The 24,311-nt window shown below is 41.9% G+C and overlaps 3 protein-coding genes across 4 annotated transcripts in view; 1 reads left to right on the top strand and 2 right to left on the bottom strand.

Annotated features, from left to right (window-relative positions):
• The window catches only part of LOC139338816 (uncharacterized), a 36,564-nt gene extending 33,348 nt beyond the window's left edge, over nt 1-3,216 (top strand). The window contains exons 66-73 of the mRNA XM_070974088.1: nt 46-143; nt 494-678; nt 774-973; nt 1,100-1,268; nt 1,353-1,462; nt 1,580-1,705; nt 2,482-2,608; nt 2,759-3,216. Coding sequence (XP_070830189.1) covers nt 46-143; nt 494-678; nt 774-973; nt 1,100-1,268; nt 1,353-1,462; nt 1,580-1,705; nt 2,482-2,608; nt 2,759-2,769 — 1,026 coding nt within the window. The 3' untranslated portion in view covers nt 2,770-3,216. The remainder of the gene's footprint in view (nt 1-45; nt 144-493; nt 679-773; nt 974-1,099; nt 1,269-1,352; nt 1,463-1,579; nt 1,706-2,481; nt 2,609-2,758) is intronic.
• A 12-nt stretch (nt 3,217-3,228) lies between these two features.
• On the bottom strand, nt 3,229-6,834 carry LOC139339400 (V-type proton ATPase subunit d 1-like). Its single transcript, XM_070974995.1, has 8 exons — nt 6,714-6,834; nt 6,099-6,270; nt 5,272-5,450; nt 4,306-4,385; nt 4,024-4,101; nt 3,753-3,929; nt 3,577-3,654; nt 3,229-3,402 (listed from the first exon to the last, which is right to left on the bottom strand). Exons 1-8 carry the CDS (start codon nt 6,832-6,834, stop codon nt 3,229-3,231), a joined length of 1,059 nt encoding a protein of 352 aa, XP_070831096.1.
• A 1,080-nt stretch (nt 6,835-7,914) lies between these two features.
• Nucleotides 7,915-15,245, bottom strand: asip2b (agouti signaling protein, nonagouti homolog (mouse) 2b). 2 transcript variants are annotated; one of them, XM_070974664.1, is made up of 4 exons: nt 15,144-15,245; nt 14,929-15,060; nt 9,788-9,861; nt 7,915-9,174 (listed from the first exon to the last, which is right to left on the bottom strand). In XM_070974664.1, exons 2-4 carry the CDS (start codon nt 15,035-15,037, stop codon nt 9,007-9,009), a joined length of 351 nt encoding a protein of 116 aa, XP_070830765.1. In that variant the 5' UTR covers nt 15,038-15,060; nt 15,144-15,245; the 3' UTR covers nt 7,915-9,006. The 2 variants fall into 2 exon arrangements, with proteins under 2 accessions (XP_070830765.1, XP_070830764.1); XM_070974663.1 differs by having other exon boundaries at nt 8,329-9,174; nt 14,929-15,063; nt 15,144-15,231.
• Between the last annotated feature and the right edge of the window lie 9,066 nt (nt 15,246-24,311).

Below are 24,311 nucleotides of genomic sequence, written 5' to 3'. Positions count from 1 at the left end.
CACATAAATGAACTCATTAATGTGTGTGTGATGTGTGTGAATTAGACAGGTCAGCATACCTACCACTGGGTGGAGACCAGGTTAGCGATGGCTCTGTCTGGAGTCAGGAAGCGACTGGCCTCTGTCTACAAATTCTCCCCCAGGTACTGCACATGTCTGAGACCTACATGAAGAAAAACTCTCTAAGTCCTCTTTTCATGAAATGGTTAAAGAGGTCAGACAAGGGACTTATTCCTCCTTATGTGATAGTGTGCACATCCTACCTAGTAATAAGTAAAGTGAAAACATGTCCAGGTAAAAAGTGGACTGAATTTGGTTGAGACATGGAAGTTATTTGGATGTCTAGGTTGACTTTGAGTGACTTTAATTCAAAGCAGGCTAAACTAAATTCTGAAATATAGTCATTGACTTGTTCTGCCAATCTAGACCAAAACAGATGTAAGCAAATGCTTTGAGTAAGATGTTTTGAACGGCGTGTTCTTGGTTTCTCCAGCGAGTGTTCAGTGGTTGTGTCAGTGCCACTGCCATCGCTCTCCTGGTCCAGGGTGGCTGAGGCTGGACTGGTGGAGATCCTTCTGGAGGAGTGGCTCCTGATGCCCCTGCAGACCCTTGCCTCCGTCAGACCCATCGCTGAACTATACCGCCTCAAAAGGAAGATCATGGACAGCCCTTTTAGATGTAACACTAGCTTGACATTTTCCAGCTATATAACTGTAATGGATGATTTTATCAATTTGCAATGATGTCTTTCTTATTCTGTCTCTCTCCATAAGACCAAGCTCTGTTGGTGGCAGATCAGTTTGTAGTGACATTTGACGGTCACCTGTATGAGCTGCCGAGCTCTTGTCCGCTGCTCCTGGCCCAAGATGTCAGCACCGACCCCTCATTTACACTGCTTCTCCACTCAGACTCGCATAACTTCCTCCTCATCGGAATGAATAACAGCACCATCAACATTCAGCACAGTGGACAGGCATGTGCACACACCGATGACAGAGTGAATTAACATGAATTAAGACGGTGGAGGGTGGAGATTTTCTGCTCAGAAAGCAAAATTTCACCATGTCTGTAAAAATAAAAGGAAATGTTTGTCTCACAGGTAAAGGCCAACTGCAACAACGCTGTAACACACACATTTCACAGTGATGATGGAGTGGCTGTTAGAAGCGGCTCGAACATTGTGCAGGTGTCCAATCAGAATGGAGTAGCAGTGTCATGTGACCTGTTGCTTGAGGTGTGCAGCTTCACTCTGGATGGATGGTTGCATGGTAGGAAAACTAAGCATACAGTATGTCCTGGGATAAACAAATCCGCCACTGCACTGATATTTAAACCAGTTTTTCTCCGCACAGGCACGTCCACTGGTCTGTTAGGGACCAACGACAATGAAGCAGGGAACGACTCTCCTTTACCTGATGGATCTCAAGCTGAAAACCTGGACAGTTTTTTCCACAGTTGGCAGGTTGGACAAGGGAGAAGCAAATCTTAAATTCTTGTGTCTATAATGTCATGCTGGTGGAGCTTTGTTGACAGCAAAGTATCCAGTTCTCACCTGGAGTTTGATTATGTGTGTCTTTAGATGAAACCAGATTGTATTAAACCACCAGGTGTGATACAGCACTTTCCTAAAGCAGCCAAAAGCCCCGTGAGCTGTGACTTTCTCTTCTCCTCTCCTGATTCACCTCTGAGTTCCTGCTTCAGGGTGGTAAGCTAAAAAACACTCACTCTGTTTTACATGAGCTTTATCTGTTCATCATATGGGCACACTTTGAAAACATGTTTCTGGCACAGCACCAGACAGACCGTGATCACTCCAAGCATTTTGTGGATTTCATTACCAAGATAAGAAATGCTTCAGATGGATGTGATGGGAAAAGGTCATACATGGTAGGACAAATGTGACTATAGATATGTGAACGATCACTCATAGGGTAGATGAAACGAAAATGGATCCATGTTGCCAACAGCAAATAAATGTACATCTTTTCAGCTAAGATAAAGCACATTAAAAGCAAAATGTTGGACTACACTGCCTGAGATTATTACAATTAAAGTTAGGGTTGTCAGTGTGCTTCAGACGTATTTTTTGCGAATGCTAACCCAGCAGCACAAAGCACACACCCACAGCACTGCGCTCATGGTGGCTGTTTAGCTTGTGTTTATATGATTGTGGCATTTAACAGAGATGTATTTATTAAAAGAGCAGCTCTTCTCATCAGTAGTCCTCTCCATGACGCTCTCTCTTGTGTCTTCATGTGTTATGGGGGAGTGACTCTGGATGGAGGGCTAAATGGAGATTATGGGGTATTTCAGTTGGATACTTTCAAAATTGAGCTTAGTCTTGTTGGGTTTTTTTTCCAGTTTTATTAACTCCAGCTTTAGGTGAGTTGAAAGAAACTGAACTCAGGACTTGACATCTGTCAGAGTAAAAGAAATGAACTGTTCGTTTGGGCTTTGTGTCTAAATGTTGTCTGTCGTCAGGTGAGCCCGGCTCAGTTCTTGTCAGCGTGTGAGCTGAGCTCCTCCAGAGCTCCCTGCAGATTAGCAGCAGCTTTTGTTCACCTCTGCCAGCAGAACTACATACCTCTAGAGGTCCCTGCCCAGTGCTGTAAGTTAGACTGGACATGCATCATTAGACTCACACATCTATTGCATCTGATTTTATACTGTGTTGTTGTGATGTAGCAGATGTTTAAAATAATTCCATGCAAAAACTAGATTTTACATTTTACCTTCTGCTTTTGTCTTTTTGTTTCAGTGAAAGTCTGAAGGAAGGACGAGCAAATGGGGAGCAAAGATGGTTTCATGACCTCTGTTAGCTGCTAAAACCAAATTTACACTTTTATACCACTGTTTGTGCTACATTACTTATATACTTTTATTTTGTATGAAATTTTGTACTTCATTGTATAGTTACACATTATACTTCCTGTAATGTACTCCTTTGTCCTGCTTAGACATGCAGATATTGTGCCAGCAATGTGAATGTGAACATACTAACTGTAGCAGGTAGACGCCTTATTTTTGTATTTTCTGTGGTGTGTAGTACAAACACTGAAAATATCTGTGACTGACTTTAGTGCAACCACAGTAACTAATCCTCACAACCAACATGAAATCATAAAGAGATCAACAAACACTTTTTCATAAAGGGCATTTATTACCTTGTTGTATGCTATCTTACAACTGTATGTTAAATATATGTATGCCTTTCTCGTTATTGCTCAGTTAATTTGTTCCTGGGAAGATGGGTATGTAGTTGTGTATCTTGGACTTCTGTCTCTGTGTGACACACTCAGAGATCCAGACGATGTTGCGACTCTCCTGCTCCTTCAGTTTGATGTAGGAGTAAAATACTCCGAAGTGGAACTGCTGCAGGAAAGCAAGTGTGTTCAGCTTCACCTGTGAAAACATAAAGGATGGGAGCTGATGCCGCTCAGAGAGACAAAAGACAGATTTACATGTGCATGCATACATTTACTGTTTTCTGGTTCAGCTCTGCAGAAATGTAAGAAAGCTAACTGAGAGCAGCATCAGCTCATGGGTCAGTGTACTCTTACATTAAGGCCATATTACCTCTTGTTCAAAGAATCTGTCCTCCAGAGTCTTAAAATCTGATGCTGGCTCAGGGTCTTGAAAAATGAGTTTATACTCCTGCAGGGAGGTTTAGGTTAAAGTTAACCATATGTCTGATATTAAATCAACTGCAGTAACAAGACAGCAGCTCTCATTAGAGATGAGATCACACTCACTGGATAACAGTCGGCCACAGCTTTGACCTGTTCGTGGTCCTCAGCCTTGGCCAGCAATCGCAGACCTTCAGGGTAAAGTTTCCCACAAGATGGATACAACGCACTCCTGTCTGCACCGCTGAGATCTGTCCCGAAGGAGTTCACCGTGATGATGAAGGCCCGTCTGTCTGCCTCAAACTACAGCACACATACACAGACAGTATTTTCACCAAAAAGTCTTTTGTACCTTACATGAACGCATCCAGCACATGCAGTGGAAACTGTGACGTACCTCCAGGACAGGACACATTATGTCTTTTGTGGCACCACCAATGTTCTTGCAGAAAGAGTGGAAAGACTCTAAATATGCCTGAAACAACCATAAAGATTAGAAGTGCCTGCTGATGTAACATGCATGAGCATGGATTGTATAACACATGTGACACAGTAGTAAGTTGTACAGTCCAGAATCTACATGAACACACACACACACACACACACACACACACACACTGACCAAGATATCAAGGTAAATTACGGTAGTTATGCAAGTCTTATGTCATCCTGTAGTCACCTTGTAGAGTTTGTTCCTGAGGATCTCAGCTTCCATCTCATCCAGGTTGGACTCAGACACAGCATCCTGGAAAAACTGAGCTATGACACCATGACACAGAGGGCATCAGTAAGACTGACTTTGTCATCTTGCTTCAACATGTAGGACAAATATTGATATGGAAGCTCAAATTATAAACACAAATTAAAAACACATATCGTAAATCAAAATTCTGATTTACTAAATTTCACCACAAAATCTACTCATCCTGACGGAATAGCTGTGGTTGGTGGATTGGCACAAATTGTCTTGTGGGAATGGAGAGCTGAGGACTATCATAGCTTATTAGCTATGTTGCTATCAATTAGCAAGCTCACTAATTCAGATAGCGTTTTGTCTCTTTTGAGTAGCTCTTTACAGACTGAAAGGGTGAGGAGGAGAGTAAACAGCCCAGGATAAGGCAAGTAGAAAGAAGGCTGGAGAGCTACTGTGACCAAATAGCACTACACCGACTGGCTAACATGTTTAGCAGTTAGCTCATGAGTTACCATAAACAAGTTAGTTTACTAATTAGCTGTTCAAGTAGTTACCAAGCTTAAAGAACCACATATTTAATAAAAACATGCAGGTAAGCCTCAAAATTTCGACATAAAAGTTGAAATTCTAAGATAATAAGTCAAAAATGTTGACTTAGTTAGTTGAACATGAGTATTTTTTATTTTCATCTGTCTTTTTCCCCGCGACCCCAAAAGGGATAAGTGGCATAGAAAATGGATGGATGAATGGATGGATCTGTCTTTTTTTTTTTTTTGCCTTTCCATTGGTCCATTTGCCTTTCCTTTGGTGTTTCGTCCTCACCATTTCACTGTAAACTGTTGATGGTTAATTACCTCTAGTGACTTCAATGACTGTGACTGAAAGGGTATTAGTACAATACTAACGCTTATCGTCTCTGAGGATTAAACACAGATTATTTTAGGAATCTACCCAGCGGTGTGTCCACCAGGATGGCTGAGTAGAGCTCCGTCGGGGTGCGAGCAATGCCCACTGCTGCCATTTGGTCGAAAGCTCCCATTGGGTGACACCGTGGGAGCAGCTCTGCCACATCTCTCTGTTTCAGGGCCCCGGTGATCAGCATCACCACATTGTCGATCATGTAGCTGTAGCTACGGCAACAAAGAGAACAGGTTAAATAGATGTACATTTATTTGTCTGGATGGCACTGTATGTTACATCCCACTTATCTGTTTTTCAAGGGTTGGCACGCTGTCACTAAAACAACCACCACATCCTGCGGTAATGAGGTGTGATCTTTTTATGTGCTTGTTGGGGACGCATCAGAAGGCATATGTGGTCACATGCGTCCCAGATCACCTCAGCAAGTGATTTGAGTGATCGGATAACAATGGGTCCTGGTGGTCGTTTACACTTGTAATTAGTACTATTCACCCAAGACACACGTTAATGACAGGTGTAAACAGGCTCAGGAAAACAGGAATGATATGAGAAGGGTTGATCTACTGTGGTAATTTGAGGGGACATAGCCCCAGCACACTTTGTCCTCTCTGTGACTGACAGACATGGTGTTATTTAAGCTTATGTATTTGGTCACACAGAGATGATTCCCACAGAGACTTTTCCCATCACACAGCAAATGATGTTAGAAAAAGAACTAAAGTTTTCTCACAAAGATCACCAAGACAAAATGTTGAATGGTTTGATAACTACAGGAAATAAATAAGTAATGTGCTTATTTGCTCATCCTTTGAGCTTTGTGTAATTCAGAATTCAGCACATGTGGTGTCATGTCGTACGTTATATAGTCAAGGAAGGTAGATAGTGGAGGCAGGGCGTTGGAGCGAAGGCAGCTGAATTCAGTCACCAGGTTCTCCCTCAACTTGCTGTCCACGAGAGACACAGTCAGGTCCTCTTCAGCGGAGGTCAGCATCTTACCATAATCTGTACTCTGTAGGTGCAGTTTCATGTCTGAGGAGAGAAAAAACATTGTCTAAAGGTTTTACACTCAACTCCTCTTTTGGTCTCAGGTTGACTCCAGTTCCTCATAGGTATCTCAGTTATCTCTACAGGCACTTCCTCTTAGGTTGCTGTTACAAAAACCCAGGAAGAGGTGAATCATGATACAGTATATAACTCACACATGGCTATTTTTAAACCTAACATCTCATTTGTCTTCATCCTCACTGACTTCCTGTCTCTCAGATGGGAATACCTTTTTCTTGGAAAGTAAGTTTAGTTAATTTCCTTGGAAACTGTGGTCCAGGTGAAGAAACAGATCAAATAATCCCTGTCAGTGCTCTGCTGCAGCTACCTTTGAGACACCCACACACACATGCACAAGAATTTTAAAAAAGGGAGAAGCTGCATGCTGTAGCTCAATCAAAGACAATAATGTGATACAATATTCTTACCCTCAAGTGTGTCGCACTGGGCCAGATTGTGATAGTCAGTGTGAGTCAGAATCCCGGCCTTCATTCCTCTAACCAGACCCTCCAGATAGCCGTGATCCACATTGAAACTGAGCTCTGCCATGATGCCAAACGGGCTCTCAACAAGCCTGATGGCAGTTAAAGTGATGTCCCTCTCTATCTCTCTTTGTTTCTTTTGCAGCGACTTCTGCATTTTCTCTCTCTGACTAACATTCATGCAGCTATTTTCCCTTCCTCTTTGACACCAAGACATTCCATAGCTGCCCATAATGTGCTTGTGTCTTTGTTCCTGCCCTCGAGCACATTTAATCTGTGTATGCAGGTTAACTGCTCATTTTCTTTCTTCATTTTTTGGCGTACTCTGTACCCAGTATATAAATCAAATGATGCTCTTTGGTTGGGTATCATGCAGGAGAAAACGTCCGATCAATGTTATCTTATACGTTATATAAATCTATGAGAACAAGTCTGAGTCTAAGGGAGCAGAAGACTGATCTGGTCGTTTATCAAAGAAATAGATAACATTGTTGACCTTTATAATGTTCCTTGAACACAAATTTATTTTGCAATAAAAAATCACTGATCCATCCTCCCTACATGCATGACTGTTTTTCATTTGACAGCACAAGCTGACATAATCAGAGACAGTACATGTGCTCAGGTCTATGGACTTATATGGTGTGCTCATCGCAGACACATTAGTGAAATGCTCTTTAGGCTTTTTCTTTGCTGTCCTCGATTCCTTTATGTTCCCAACTTTTGAGGATATACTGAACATATGATGACCTGCATGAAATCCATCCATCCATCCATCCATTTTCTATGCCGCTTATCCCTTTCGGGGTCGCGGGGGCCAGAGCCTATCTCGGCTGTCAACGGGCAAGAGGCAGGGTACACCCTGGACCGGTCGCCAGCCGATCGCAGGACACAAACACAACCATTCACACTCACACTGTTTTTGGTCTGTGGGAGGAAGCCGGAGTGCCCGCAGAGAACCCACGCATGCACGGGAAGAACATGCAAACTTCACACAGAAAGGCCCGACCCGGGAATCGAACCTACGGCTATGCTGTGAGGCACGCGCACTACCTGCTGCACCACCATGCAGCCCCCTGCATGAAATCAATTATTATAAACATAACAGTTAGTTCACTTTCCACCACAAAAGAAGATACTAGACAATAGATGCAAAACTGCTTTACTTTGGATTCAAACTGAATAACATGTCTTGGCATGCACTTAATGGATGCACACTTGGCCTCCAACAGATAGGGTTATGATTGTTCTGCTTTCCATTTAAGCTGTCACACACAGCTGCTTGTTTTTAGCTTTGTTTTGATCCCATGTTTCATCTTTCCTAAACGAGGTGTTGCTTCCTCCCACAAATCCTATAATCCCAAAAATATCTACTATTGCTATTATCACTGTTAACATTTGTTTGCCTTGGCAATATAAGTACTGTCTTTGTGGGCCAATAAATCTCATTAAATTAAATTGCAACTGACATTAAATCCACATACAGTACAGTATATGTTATTTTTATAGATTTAAGCATTTCAGGACATTTCCACACAAAAAAGGAAAAGAACAAAACCACAAGGACAACATAGGCAATGCATTTATTCAATAGCAAAAATAGAAACAAATTTTGACTCATAATTTCAGATGTAATGCCAATATATCTGTTCCCAAAGCCATGATGTGAAACTAGAACGGAAAAACCTTAAGTGTTGATGATTCAAAGCACATGATTTAGCTTTATTTTTTCTACATTTAGACTGTAGGGAGGTTAGTTTTTAATAAAGAAATGTATGCTCCGATGTAATTTGTTTGGCTATTATGGTTTCCAACAGGTTTATGGCAGGAGAACAGAGACGATAAAGACAGAGAAGCAGCTGCAGAGCAGGAAATACCCAAGGCACAACACACATTTATACATGAATGTCAACATACATAAAAAAGCATATTATTCATCCTTTGTTACACCTACATACTCTATGTTGGATATATTTTTGTGGACATTTCTGTCAGTATTTGCTTATGTCAAACACAGGGTTCACTTTCACCCCCATCTTTCCTTCCATCACTGAAGTATTGAAGCCACAGACATTGGAAAGCACTTTCACCTTTAACCTTTCATGTCTTTCTAATCTTTCATGATTTGCCAAATGTTTCGACTTTATGCTGAAGAGTAATAATATTCTTGAAACTGCACCTATGCTGTAAAATACAAAACCCCACAGGGCAGAAAGCAGTGCGTGTGTTTCTGCTTCATCTACGTCTTCTTTAAGCACAGGGGGTTCATTCTCCAGCAGTGACAGATAGTGTTGAAAAGCCGACAGCGGCAGGAGGCGCAGGGGTCGCAGCATGGCATGTGAGAAGAGCAGTTTTCCATCAGGCGGCCGCAGCGACGTGCCGGGGTCATCAGGTTTAAATTGTGTCTCTGAAACAGCACGAAGAGAATTTACTTGGAGAGTATATACCTGAAACGTCTCATCACAAAATGGAAAAATTGTTAAATTCCCCATGGACCCTTGCGCCTCCTGACAATATTTTCATATACACAAAGGGTCAAATAATTATGTGTAATGTGAAAGGGCTCGCTCCTAGTGATGAACCCACAAACAATTTTGATTCTCACTGCTCACATTAGTGTTGTTTTAAGACAGCCGGCAGCTGTTTTCAGTGATTATGTGAGGACGAACCCGCTGTACACACCAGCACAAAACAGCAGACAGACAAAGTTAGTATCTAGCTGGTGAACATTTGGCAGTAAAATGTATTTGGCAGCTAAAGAACCGGATATTTGTGTAAGTGGGGACCAAGAAAGGGGTCAAAGGGACGGACGCTCAGGTCGTCTGCCAATCAGAAGGTCGGTGGTTCGATCCCTGAGTGTACAGAGTGTACTGAAATTGACTGCATTTGTTTTTCCATTTTTGAAGCTCCTTCTAAGGAAATTTAAGGGGTTTGGATTGACCTGGGGGTTTGATTACACCTGTAATTTCAAGCATTTAAAAGCATGCCGTACTGAAGAGGAAAAAGAGAGAGAAGCTTACAGGAATGTGACTCTCCTGTGAAGGAGAAATCTTTCGCCTCGCAAACAGTCGTCTGGTCTTCACTTGGCTCCAAACTAGAGTTGGACACAATGGAAGAATCATTGTTTATTTTTTATAAAGACGCTCAATAAACATTGGTGGTCTCTGTACTTTTCTTCATTGGACGTCGCTTCAGTTTCCCCGGCCAAGAAAAGCAAAACCTCACCACATTCTCGTCAGACCTATACCACTGCTGCTTCTTGTTTATTTTCCCATTTGTCCTGTCAGGTCAGCACTTGATTGGACGCAGGATTTACCACTGAAGAGTAATATGTATTACTTGTACTCATATTAAAGACTATATATTGGTCTTCTTGGTCTGCTCCTGGCTTGTCTGCCAGTCAGATGTGCCTGGAATACCTCAACACCCCGATTAAATGTCCACACCACTTCATCAGGCTACTTTCAATGTGAAGGAACAGGGATATGGACATGTGGACTTGTGGACTGTGTTGTCGGGTACAGCAGCTCCTAGAACCCCTATGAATCAAACACAAATGGACTCATGAACTTCAAATGAAATGAGGAAGGTGGGACCCCCTCCTGGAGCCACAGTCTGAGTGGTGAGCATCCATGCAGTCAGGTTGGGGTCAGGCCAAAATGGAGTCATTGCTATATGGGTTGACCACCCACAAGGAGGGGTGTAACGCTTTGGTCCGTTTCAGGCTCATTAGTGGTTAATGGTGGAGAACTTGGCATGCTGGTGCTGTCTACAAAGACTCCATGTAGAGGAATCTTCAGAGAGATCAGCTGTTCCGTCAGGAGGTGGGCTGACCTTCGTGAAGCCTCATCTGAGTAATTTTAGTCTGTGCTTTCTATACTTCTGTTAAAAAGATGTTTGCAAATGTTTAGGTTATGTCCATCCTTATGTAACTACTGGGAAGAATTACCAGCACCATCAAATATTAGGAGAGAAACAGGTGGATAAAATGTATTTACTTACTACTACTTGCCAGCTTGTTGAATTTATTACTGTACACCTGGAAGCCTACATCTCCTCCTTTGAATTCTTGTTGGATGACACCAGGAATAAGTCAGTAACAGTGTTTACTTAAATCTCAAAGGTTTTGGGAGAACTAAAGGGGTCGTCCATTTTTCAGTATGTTCAAAGGGTTGAAATTCCAGTTGACAGCTCCTCTATTTCTTTCTTTTTTTTTTTTTTTTCTTTTTTTTCCCCCAAATGATGTTTTGTGATACTGGTCAACTCTGTACGGATATAATGAGTGGCTCTATGGATAGTAACGTCGGTCTGTCAGTCAGTCGGCCCACCACTTTGGTCCAAACAAGTGGAAGGATCTGCATTCCCAGACAATAAACCCTAATAACTCTGGTGATCCCCTGAGGTTTTCTCTAGCACCCCCAGCAGGTTCACTTTTGTGTTTTAGAGTAAAAGATTGAATGGATTGTCATGAAATTTGATACAGATATCCATGGTGCTCAGAGTATGAATTGCAATCATTTTGGTGATCATCATCATCAGGTCAACATTTATCATCCACTGTTAGCATTGTTACTGTGAGCATGTTAACATGCTGATGGAAGTATTTGGCTCAAAGCACCACTGTGTCTCAGCACAGCCTCACAGAGCTGATAGCACGGCTGCAGACAGTCTGCTTTGATTATTTTTTGCATTTACATTCAACATAAATACTTTTGTACACAACACATGGTGTGTTCTTGCATTTAGCGAGCTGTATAATTTAGCTCCATTACAGTAGATGGAACAAAACATCTGCTAGTGTCTGTATCTGCGACCATGTGGGAGTAGAATATAACATAAGTTGGGGGGGGGTGTTAGGGTCTACAGTCATGTGGTGATGTGATGGATGTGTTTTTGAGATGAGAGAGGCTGGGGGTTGGGAGACCAATGATTTTGGAAGCAACGTGTTTAATATGGGAGGACTTGTTCTTGTTGGAGACCATGGAGAGAAAAAGGAAGCAGCAGAGTATTATGGACTGGATTATGCTTTTGTGAAGCAGTAACAGAAGGTGGGGGGCAACAGAGGGTGCTTTGAGTCTGCAAATGGCCCTTGCAGGCAGCATTTAACATCAGTGGTGTGTGGGTCAAAACTGGATTTATTGTCCAGTGTGGCCCCAATGTATTTGAAACTGCTTGACTTTCTCACCATTGGTGAAAATGGGGTTCAGGGAAGTGCAGTGTGTGCTGAAGCAGTTCCTTTGTCTTACTAATAGCTGGGGATAGATACTGTTACTGAGTCTTCCTCAGAGGAAGATTGCTCAGTTGTTATTACGTGATGGTCATGTAATGTCAGCTGGACTCTTCTACGGAGGAAGGAGAGCTAAAGAGGAGCTTTATTAATATTTGTCTTCTGACATGATTGTTACTGTCAGACAGGCATCACTGTTGTCTATCTGTTGCTTGATTTTTCTTCACTGCACTGAAGTAGGAGCATTTCTACCATACCATATTTCTATCATCTTAAACTGAGGACAACTGCACACATTTGAAATCGATGTAAATCATGGTTTTCTTTTGTACATCAAACTGTGCCAAACAGCACTGAGAACAATATGTACAATCCAGTACGTGGGGAGTGTTTTTTTTTTGTTTTGTTTTCTTTTTTTTTTTCACTCAATGATTTCACCATGCCAGATCTACAGATAAACGCTGACGGACAGAATTTATTAGAATGTTTGCTTTGAAAAGTGTTGGTATGTTCCTATAAGCATAGTGAGCTTGATCAATATTCAAGGTGTTTCAGGGATGTTATATTATTTACAGCTTTACAACTTTGACTGTAGGTGTTCCAGTGGAAGTGATTTGGCTCCACACCTCCTCCACACGTCCACCCTCCAGGCTTCAGACACTGGCACCTTCAGCACACTCACTGTTTGCTCTGACTTCTTTCTGTCTGCCTCATGACTGATTGCTGCTGCGCCTTCCCTTCCAATCCAGCTCAACACCTTGGGAATAATCTTTGGCCAGATGTTAAGATATCCACTATATTACATATACCTCTGTTCAGGTTGGTGTTGTTTCATATCTCTCCTCCTGCTTATGCTGATGGCCTCATCTACACTTCGATCTGCACCTTTTAGATGTCTCTACTTGACTACTTGAAATATAGCATTTCCAGTGGAACCACCTTCTTGAGTGTAATATAAAAGCCTCCTCATGTTTTCCCATCCTGTCCACATTTACATCTTAAACACCTCTCTTGGTGACATTTGTTTTCTGCCTAATTGAATGTGTTTGGTGTGCCTGTTCTCTCCACTGACTAAATCACACAGGCTCAATTACTTAATAAGCAGAGCTTCGTGTATATTGTGCCGAACCGTCACCACCCATGGGTCATGGTCAGGTGGACCAAGCTGCACTAAACAGCAAAAATGTGCTGAGGTTGGCACAATGAGCTGGTGTCCAAATCAGTCACACTATGGTGAGCGCAAATGAAACACGTGAGCTGAGCCCTTTAAATCAGCTGTGTGGGAATGACTCATGACGGTGTGTCAGTATTAATTACGCATAATATAATAGAAGGCACACGTAGTGACAAATCCACAGAAAATTAGCATCAGAAGCTGCAGGTGTGCTGCATAATTCGGCTCTATGGAGCGTTAAAGTACCTTTTAGCTATCTGACTATCTGGTGAACATAGTGGAGCATTTAGCAGCTGAAGAGTCAGATACTTCTTTCGGGGGTCAGTGGAGATTGAAAACATATCTGAAAGGAGAGTGAATATGGAATTTGCCAACACCATGTGGCCAGAAACGTGAGTCCAAATGTATGCTACTCTTACTCTGTCTCTACTGGATGTGCACCAACTGTTTGATGACAAGTTTGTTCCATCAGCCTCGTAAGATGATATGTTGCGCTGCCCTGCCAAACTACAGGAGGTCAGTGACAAACAACCCTCCCACATAGTGTTCTGTTACTTTTAAAGTGAACAATTCTTAGTCCAACTGTAATCACATGCTTTCCCCTGCACAGAACAGCCAGTCTTCAGACTGGAACATGTTATCACGTCATCATCGCATTGACAGGCAGGTATTCTAATGCACAAATTGACAGAAGATAAATGCTAAAGATATTTCTGATGATGTTTACATGTTTACATCACAATGTTTGCAGCACTAAAGCAGGCTTACAAAATGTGATCTTTATCATCAAGCCAAACGTAGTATACTTGTTATTTCTACAGTCAAAAAAAATTTTTTGGACCTTTAAGTGTGACTGACTCTGCATGTGTCCTGCTCACAGTGTGATTCAACTCTGGAAACTGAAAGAAACCAAAATGAAGCCACAGTTTGCCTTAATTAAAGCACTCACAAACTCATAATCAGAACACTGAGACAATCTGTCAGCTACCCAATGAGTGATTCAAAATCTTTTCACTTCAAAACCTCTAAAATCATACAGATGTACGAACAGTGGTTTAATACAATGAAGAGTGGTTAAAGGACAAATGTAATATTTTAAATGGAGGACACTTTGAAATGTTTTTCATGAATAAAAGTTCTTCATTATTTTCTGGTAACACCACTTCAAATGATATAAACTAAAAGCTGGAAACCAACAGATTTCAACATATTTAAGATTATAGGCGTTGTTTACTTGAGTTTGAGCAGATTCAGAAATGTTTACATTGAATTGTGAAAGGCTTCTTTGCAAAAAACCTCCTGTGGACAGATTAGCAATCATAACCATATGTGAGGGTTTTGTTTAGGATTTAGACTTAAAATAAATAAATAAATTAAAAAATCATTTTAAATACATATCGAAATATGAGCAATAAGGGATGCAGGTTCCCCTACAAGAAACTGTCTCTCCTCCTTTCAAATTTAGAGTCGTTTATTTACTATTTTTTAATAGTTTTTTTTTTTTTTTTTTAATTTTTTAAAACAAGCGTGGATGCTTTGGTTAATCGCAGACAATGCATTTCTATAAAGGCACTATGTGACATGGATCAGCCGCATCAGTCTATGTTAAGCCACATCTTTTATCAAGTCATTATGATCCTTGACAAACGGGACAATTTGCGCTCACCATGTGGCCTTTAAACGTCTTTTTAGAGGCACAACACACAGGAAATGCCCTCAGCGTGAATCTTAAGCATCATTTAAAAAGGCTGAATCCTCACCTGTGTCATTCTCACTCTTCCTCACATCATTCTTCGTGTCCTCTGCCCAGGACAGCGGGAAGACGAGCAGGAGGAAGCACAACAAGTGTTTGCCGGTGATCTTCCTCATGATGACGATGATGATGATGAGATCTGCTGATGGCAGGTTAAAAATCACTCAGTGAATATTTCTCAGACTTGTCAGGTGCGATAGGCAACAGTAACAACTCACGTACTTCCCCCGCTGCAAATTCTCCTTTTAGCTCCCTCGGGCTTCTCTCTGGCTGTGAGAAGGTCTCTCTGCCTCCAACACAGGGTGGCTGACGAGCCACAGAGACCGGAATGTGCCGCCCACACACACCAAGAGATGATGCTCGGTGAAGGACGGACGATTGCCCTGGCAACAGACAGCAGGTCAGCCTCAGTGGATGAAGTTATCTCGTGCCAACAAACATTTCAGTGATCCCTCTTCCCCTCTTCCTCAGCCTCTCATTGATTAACAACATTAACGGTATTAAGCATCTTATGCACAAGTACTGTGCCTAAAATACTTAGCATTTTATTTTGGGTAATTGTATTTTACTATCTGTTCCTTAATATTTAAGGACAAGCCCACTAAGAGTGATAAAGGCACCGTTTTACACACGCGCGCGCACACACACACACTACGTGTAGTCTGTGTTTCATTAGTGGTAGTTTTGCCTCTCCTAAATGCTGCTTGGGCTCTTTTCAATAGTTCCAAATGTCATGCTTTATGTTTTTCTTCATGTTTTGTATAAATACAGTGCTTCTCTATTTGCAGCTTTGCATTATGCATCAACTATCCATCCATCCATCCATTATCGATACCGCCTATCCCTTTCGGGGTTGCGGGGGGCTGGAGCCTATCCCAGCTACAGTGGGCGAGAGGCGGTGTACACCCTGAACCGGTCGCCAGCCGATTGCAGGGCCACATGCAAGGACAAACAAACATTCACACTCACGCTCACACCTACGGACAATTTAGAGTCATCAGTTGACCTAATGAACATGTTTTTGGTCTGTGGGAGGAAGCCAGAGTACCCGGAGAGAACCCACGCATGCACAAGAAGAACATGCAAACTTCACACAGAAAGGCCCCGCCTGACCCGGGGATCGAACCAGCAACCTTCTTGCTGTGAGGCACGCGCACTACCTGCTGCACCGCCGTGCAGCCCTATGCATCAACTAGGCATGAAAGACAGTCTGCATTGAAACAGACTTGTTTTGAACATAGCAAAGAGTAAACATATGTTTGGGGGGCAGATAAGCCACTGATAATGATAATCAGCTGTGATCATTTAAAGATAGTGAACAGGTACAAGAGGAAAATTCCCACTGTCACATTTAATGGGCAGCTAACATGGGAGGAACATCCATCCATCCATCCATTTTCTATACCACCTATCCCTTTCGGGGTTGCAGGGGGGCTGGAGCCTATCCCAGCTGTCAACGGGTGAGAGGCGGGGTACACCCTGGACCGGTCGCCAGTCGATTGCAGGGTGAATAAGGTCCAAATCCAGTAAACTCACAAGGCAGAGATAGACAGGGCATGGACAGAAGCAGGTGACGGTTTGGCACCTGAACAGAAAAGCACAAGAGTCAGGAAGGCATTTATGCTAAGTGATTCTTCCAGTGTCAGTCATGATCACATAGATGAGCTGACAATTCAACAAATACAGGATGCAGGGCTGGTGCTTTTATACTGTGGCAGCAGGTGAGCCTTGATTGTCTAATTGCGAGCAGGTGTGCTCAGGAGAGGAGGCGGCTGAACCTGACCTGTCAGCCACGCCCTGCAGTGAAACATAAAATGAACAGGGATTCTTTCAACATGAAGTAATGCTGCCAGTTCTTAATAAAACTTTTCAGTGAGGCCTGAGTGACATGTCTAAGTTGCTATACTTTAGCATGCATCATCAAGTGCTTCACTCAGTGTTTATGGTAAGGCAGTGTGGTCTTTTTTCATCTGAGCTATGACACCATGCAAGAAGTATGACGAAAGCCACAACCGCAGCATGATAATGGCTGTAGTCTTCTGGGGCCACTCCAATTATGGCTGTCATAGGGTTCCATGGGACCCTTGTGTCACATACGCTGGTATCAAAGACCCCTGCCCAGAAGTCTTTTTGTCTGTTTATGTTAAGATTTTGGCAAGCTTGCTGTTGCATAAGTGGAGCCTAGGAATTACTTTAAATTGTAGCAGTCCAGGTTTGACGCATGTTGATGATTTTTGCATGAACCCAACTGCTCTCTGCCACGTTGCTTCAGATTTATCTGAGCCTAATTCCACACCCCCACTGTTGTATGAATTATCTGATGTAAAGTAGATATGCAGATATATATGGCTCCCCATTGTGATGGGTCCACCCTTAAACAATCATTTATCAAGCTATTCTGTGGGTTCTGAGGAGATGGAGAAAAATATTGTTTGAAAAGACTTGCCTTCAAGTATCTGGAAAAACTGGATTGCAGGATGCCAAATTCTGTCTTTGGTTGCTGAAGGGCTATAAAACTGCCATCTCTGTAAAGATCCATCATAGAAGCTATGCCCATGTCCAAAGCTGAAATACTGAGTCAATAAGAGGAGGGAAACAGCACGCAGAGCCTGCGCGAGGGCTGTTTTGAAATTCTATTAAAATAGGTCTCTTTACAGTTGAGCTACTCACACTCCCATAGGTCCGTTTATCTCTGCTGATTGTGTACATAAAGGTTTCAAATGGCATTTGGCTTGCTTTGAAAATTACACTCTTTGCCATGTTTATTTTGTACCCTCATATTTTTTCCAAATTCTGTAATGGTTTTTAATGCGTTTGGGATGGAGTTATGGGGTCAGACAGGTAAGGGAAAAGGTCATCGGCATACAGCGAAACCTTGTGTATTTGTCTTGTTCTGGTAACAGTCAGGCCACCATTATTTCTTTGTATAATTTCAAGGGTTTCATCAAAAAGTAGTGGGGATGGGGGGTAGCCTTGTCTTGTCTTGAATAGAGGGAAATACTTGGACGCAATATTATTTGGCCCAAAGCCAAAACTCTTAAGAGCAAAAAAGCAAATATTTATGCCTGGCCCTACCAAACACGATTTCCATGACAGCCCATGGTGGTGTGTTCTGATTGGAGTGTTTACTGCAGAGGCGACATTGTGCTCAGTCTGGGAGAGGGGCTTCTCAAGGACCAGTGACTCCTCAGGAAGGCTGGCCAAAAATTAAGTAATTAATTTGCTGTTTAGATCCTCTCAGCATTCTTTAAGAGTCGACAGTGCCCTCTTCACCGTTAGCATCTCAGCTTTCAGGGTGTTGATTAAGTCGGAGTAGTCACTAATTGCTGGTTATAGCTCTGTGACACAGCTCGCAGTAGCCTCCATACTGGAATGTTTTTCCACTAACACAAGTGTTAGCTTCCTGGGCCTCTGCATTACAGTCACTTTGGGATTTAGGCATTTTGTTCAAATATGTCATTGGGCCTCTACAACCTCCACTTAGAACAAATAAAGCTCTCTGCATGGCTCTGCACAGACTGGAAGTCAACAAGTTACCAACTATGATCACTTAGGCATCCAGTAAGGCATGTTTTAAAGGACCACTAAGAACACATGTTAACAATAACCTGAATGCCTGAACAATTACAGAGGAATGTGGTTTGATGTATTGTGATGTTTAGTTTTTTTGCTTGACTTTTACTTGTCTTGAACATGTTCTTACTGAGACTTTTTACATGTGTTATGTCTTATTATGTATGTTAAGTTTTTGTTAAATGGATACTGTGGCAGAGTAGTATAATTAAAAAAAATAATAATTTTGTCAGTTTACCTCACAGGTTGATAAGGTTTGTGAGTAAACTCACGCTGCAACTTGAAGCATCACTACAGCTGCTATGGTTACCTGTAGTTTCCATGGCTGGCCTTAGCCTTGTTTTTGGCCCTTTGTGAGTGAAAGGTGGGCAACTGAGAGCTACCTTACAAATACAGTAGCTCTAAAATACAGTCAATAGAATTTAAAATCTCATGATGGCAGAAAAGGGTCCATGATAAAAAATATCCTGAATTATCCTTAAAAGGCTCTGCACACTCACCCACATGATTGCACTTATTCCGGCTGATTGTACTTCTGCTCATGCTATAGCCTGATTCTTAAACCGTAACAAGCTGCAACAAAAGCAATAGGTGAGTCACACAGGTGCCATTCAAGCACAGTGTGAGTCAAACTAACTAGGTCTAATCAGGCAAAAGGAGTGGAAATACCTGCTTATGGAGTTTTTGTTGGGCCTGTACTTCATTTTCCTTCTTTGTTATTCCTTCTGATGTTGGTGAAAAGGGAGGTCATGTTAATAATTACCCATAGCTAAGCAGCTTAAAAAGTTATTTCATGGAATTGCAAGAGTGGGAAAAAAACTGTCTATCAGGTGAGGGACAGGATAAAATACTCGGAAGCTACATATTTAGCTTTTGACATGAGATGTCAATAAAAAATGTTAGCAACAGGTTTTATCAGCTTCATATGTTCAATTTTCGACTTATCCAACCATCGACAGGTTTTTAGCGTGTTTTAAGACATAAGTGCAAGGCCAATGAAAGTTTTATGTCTCCTTTGTCTAAAATAAAAAATTTGATTTATGAATACAGTCTGAACAATGATAAATCCATATTTGATTTAACCTCTTCCAGTCTGCCCTTACAGCTGGGGATTGTAGTATAATTTTTCCTACGCAGACATATATATATTTTCCTATGTAGACATGATGCTTTGAGAAACAGATGTTTAAATCCTTTCCTATGCAGACATGTGATAACTTGTAAAACAGATGTGTCAGCTATCCTGTTGTGATGTAAGCAGAGTACTGATAAGCAGAGAAACGTTCGTGTAGTGCTGCTGTTGAGCATTGAGCAGAGATATGATGGTATTCATGTGCATGCTACCTGGGACTTGCCTATGATTCGTGAGCAGCCTATGATTCGTGAGCAAGTGTCTTGGCAGCTACTTCTTCTTTGTGTGGTGAATAGTATAAAAGACAGGACACAGACCACTGTAGGTCAGAATCCTTCAGGTGTGTACCTTGTGCATATCTGAAATGTTCTCTTTTATTGCCGACAATAAAGTATTTTGCTCCTTGGACTTCTGAGTCCTGCAGATCTTTATTGGACACCTTTTTAAGAAGATTTTTCTGAAACAATTGGACAGCTGTTTTTGAGTGTTTTGGCCTGATTGTGGTTTGTGCATTTGGCCTTCACATTCCACGACAGGATGTTTTGCACTCTGGCTCCTTTGAAAAGTGATGATACAATAACTCACTTTGTGCACAAATCAGTTTTCCATTTCATGGAATATCTGTATGCATTTGCTACCATCACACACAGCAGGAATGCTAAAGAGAGTTTAGCATATACCAGTCTTGATCTAGATTAGTTTTACTGTCTCAAATGGAGACATATTGGAGTATAGTTATATGAAGCACAGCTCTTGTGGCTCTCCTGTCAACTGTCTTTAACAGATTTTATCTGACAGCAAAGTGGCTGCTAATAATGCCCAGATGGAGACAATGTCACGTGTTGACACTGATCTCAATCAACACTTCACATTACTACTATCTGGTCAGAAATACAGGACTTTGACATCGAGAGGAGCTTGCTTATGTCCGCTCTGCCTTAGCAGCCGGGAATAAAATGCCTTGCTCTCATGGTGAGGACATTGATGGTCTCACACACTGTATGACAGCAGAGCAACATCAACCATTTCTGGCTGCAATGAATCCAACTCAGAGCCTGTGGGGGACTAAATGTAGGTGAATGATCTCAACTTTTTTCAATAGGTTTAATCAGTTGTCTTCCCCTGTTCTGTCATCCCTGCTGCAACCCCCCCATGATCTACACCCCCCTACAGTATTCGGCTTACAGTGTTACGGAAGGTAGCAAAGGAAGGCCAGGACCCAGTTGCAGAGACGTAAAGAAAACAAGATTTATTAAAAGTTTGAACAAAAATCACCTGAGCCAGGGAAAATGATTACAAGCAAGAGGAACTGAAAATCACCGCTGAGGGGAAAAAGGCAACAACAAAAAATGATCAAAAATCACTGCCGAACAAAAGTAGCAAAATAACGTAACTAAAAACTCACCAGGAAACTGGGAAACAAAACTAACAAATTTAGAAAACCAAAGCTGACTATGAAAAACCTCACAGTGACAAATAACAGAAAATACACATCAGAAAAACACACAGGAGGAGCAAGACGAGAGACGAGCAATCTATTCAGGCAAGCTGTGTACGGCATGGACCCAAAAGAATAGTCTGGCCCAGGAGTGGAGCATGAGGCGGCTTAAGAAGCCGTGTTGATTAGCTGATGAGGTGCAGGTGTGACTCATGAGTATGCTCCCCGAGTAGATCGGCCCGCCTCTCTCCCGCTCCAACCTGCTGAGTGAGAGTGGAAAAAGAAACGCGGTATCAGACATAGAAAAAACAGAAAACACAGTGGCTCGAGACCACAGCCATCACATACAGAGCTTACTTGTCAGACTTTACTATCAACACTGCTCCAGGTACACCACACACACCTAAACTGACAAATCCATTCGTGCATATCAGTGTATTCTTCTTTGTACAATATCAATACGTCCTAACTTTTCACTTTTCATTATCCCCTTTGCTGCTGTAACACTGCAAATTTCCCCCCTGTGGGATTTATAAAGGATTATTTTGCATCTATTTAATCTAAAGCAGATGTAAAAGACATGGTTCTTCTGGCATGTACAAAAAAAAGAGTCCGAGATCTACAGTGTCAGTTTTTACCTACCTTGAGAATCATGATGGACAAACCACAGTTGATCCTATACATTATCAGTGTTTAAGAGATTTTTAAAAAATGTCAAATGCCCTGAGTCAGGCAAATAAACTACGAGCATGTAGCTCCTGTCATATCTTCCCATGTGCACTTATGTAAGTCCTGTGAAGCTGACACAACCTGACACATAATCCAGGAGTAATGATTCAAAGAATGTCTGTCTCACTGCATTTGAAGAACAGGAAATTCTGCAATGAACCGAAGGATGTTATAAGATTGATTATCCACTGACTTACTTCTGGAAAGTTTTTATTTAATGGTAATATCTTACCTCTCCTTAATTACAAACAAATGGAGCTGGAGCAAATTTAAAATGCCTTATCATCTTAACTGAACATCAACTGTCAGGACAGGTATGCTAATGGGGAACATTTACTTTAAAAAGAAGTCAGTTCTATGCAAACGTCAGCAAACAGAATTCTGACCATTAAGTGTTCTGCATGCTGACAAACCCTTAACATCACTGCCCACTCTTGCCAGCTTCACTTCCAGTTAGGATGAATGTTTCAGTGCACAACAAGACAAGACAAGCACCAATAAAATCATGCTGGCGGAGTGCAGAAAGATATGAAGTACAAGGAAAATAAGATTAGTGTTACAGTACTGGACACACAAACAGTATAAACTCACTAACGTATACCCATAGATCCTCAGTCTTGAAAGGCTGCCCAGTGCGCTGCTGGCCTGCACCCAAATAGATGCTTATCTCTCGCTCTTTGATACGGCCAAAATCTCCACTAGCCAAAGTCAGTCAGAAGAAGGATGACTGTGCCATGAATTCTGGATAGATTAGGACTTTTTTAAACCAAAAAACAAGGATGACTGAGGTAACTAACACATCAGTTAGACACTCAGCTCTGTTCACTTCAGCAGAAAATGTTTGACTTCAACTGTTACAATGACATATTACAGGGAAATAATACAAAAATACAACTTATTTGCTTGGAACTTGCAATAACAGTAAATAGTTTTAATCCTCCATTGACAGGCTTTCCTTCGGCAATGACCGCTGACTATTTCCAATCATCTACTGCAGTCTCTAAAAACTCTTTCTACTCCACAACAATGTTAGCGAACAACAGAATTATGAGCCACGTTTTCCTCTTTTTTGTCATCATTTGGTGCTACTGGTCACAGATGTTACTGATTGTCATCTTGTATGTTTCTGGGGGTTCAAGGCAAAGTATAATGAATCTAGCATGTATAGTCTGCTATGTGTACTGTACTGCACAGGCACATGCCAGGCCCGTAGAGGAAACAGGATACGCACAATATGCAGAGACTTGGAGGGTGAGGTCAAGAGGGTCAACGGGGGCCCACAGGTCTCTGGGTTCATGTGACCATGGGCTTAGCAGCCCCATCAACAAGATCATGTGTATCAGTAACCACAGTTGATGCACGTCTTACCATTAATAGTGAAGCTTTCGATGATGTGCAGGTCTTTGTATGTTCAGGCAGCTGAAGGTTGTGTTGCTGGATGGACTCCATGCTCCTGAGCTGACAGAGATTAATCTTTCATGGGCTGAAGACAAGTGGCTCAAGACTAAAACAAATCATGAGCAACAGTCCAATCTTCTCTCACGGTTATTCAGGACTGATAAAGAGTCTTGTTTTTGTATAGTATGTGCGGCAAAATCTGCACTAACTCTCTACGGACGGAACCCTATGGAGTCATCTATAAGGAGCCGGTTTCACAGTCTTTGCTCATCAGTGGGATTCTGACACTTCTGGTCTAAATCTATGGCAGGGGTCGGGAATGTCTAGCAATATGTGGCCCACAAGACAGTTTGATCCATCCTTTGAGGCAATCCACAAATCCCAAAAAAGTAACTCAGAAATAAGAAAAACAATCCCTAGAGACCAATCGCCTCTTTCTGCACTAAAAGAAAATAACATAAAATAGTAGACTATGACTGGAATGTGGTCCCTTCCAGCTGTATGCACATCCAGGTCATGGTCAGGGTGGACGCAACACGTCTGTGGTGGATAGGTGTCATTGATGACATACGTCATTGTGACGGTCAAGAAAAGAAAATGCTGAATGACTGACCCACACCTGGAAAACCACCTGGAAGTAGCATCTTCATCATCTGAAATCAGACGTCTTGCCAAAGAGAAGCAGGTCCCACCAATGTGACGCATCAGAGGTCAGTGTGATATATGTGTTCAATAATTTAGTGTTACCCTCAGGGGGGTTTTATAAAATTATAATACTTATGGGGACCGTTTCTTGTCCTCAGAATGTTGTTTTTCCTGTGGAATTTGAGCCAAATTGCAGATTCCACTGTCAATCTTGGGAGGCAATAAATTGAGGCTTAGTGTGAAAGACAGAAAAACACATAATGTTGTTGCATCATTTTGAAGCTGACTTTTTCCCCATGGACTAACTGATAACTGTGAGACAACTCCTTGAGTGGGTACAGAATTCATTTAAGACATTTCTGCAGCAGAATGCACAGGCTCTTCTCCAAGATTGCCACTATTTACTCTTAATTAATGCACAGGCTTTAGTCCAGTGAGAGACAACATCTGTGATCCAGATGTTAATAAAAAGGTA

Source organism: Chaetodon trifascialis, chromosome 11, assembly GCF_039877785.1.
Source record: "Chaetodon trifascialis isolate fChaTrf1 chromosome 11, fChaTrf1.hap1, whole genome shotgun sequence".
Classification (NCBI taxonomy): Eukaryota; Metazoa; Chordata; class Actinopteri; order Chaetodontiformes; family Chaetodontidae; genus Chaetodon; species Chaetodon trifascialis.
The sequence above is the reverse complement of the archived record's forward strand: the minus strand, read 5'-3'. Positions and strand labels throughout refer to the sequence as shown.

Bases quoted from the DNA above. Each gene is read 5' to 3' on its own strand.
- asip2b (XM_070974664.1), bottom strand. From the start codon at position 15,037: ATGAGGAAGATCACCGGCAAACACTTGTTGTGCTTCCTCCTGCTCGTC. The intron at 9,862-14,928 runs GTGAGGATTCAG...GTCCAACTCTAG, and splicing joins GAAGAGTGAGAATGACACAG to TTTGGAGCCAAGTGAAGACC. The intron at 9,175-9,787 runs GTAAGCTTCTCT...GTGCTGTTTCAG, and splicing joins CACAGGAGAGTCACATTCCT to AGACACAATTTAAACCTGAT.
- LOC139339400 (XM_070974995.1), bottom strand. From the start codon at position 6,834: ATGGCAGAGCTCAGTTTCAATGTGGATCACGGCTATCTGGAGGGTCTG. The intron at 3,930-4,023 runs GTACGTCACAGT...TGTGTGCTGTAG, and splicing joins TAATGTGTCCTGTCCTGGAG to TTTGAGGCAGACAGACGGGC. The intron at 3,655-3,752 runs GTGAGTGTGATC...ACCTCCCTGCAG, and splicing joins CTGTGGCCGACTGTTATCCA to GAGTATAAACTCATTTTTCA.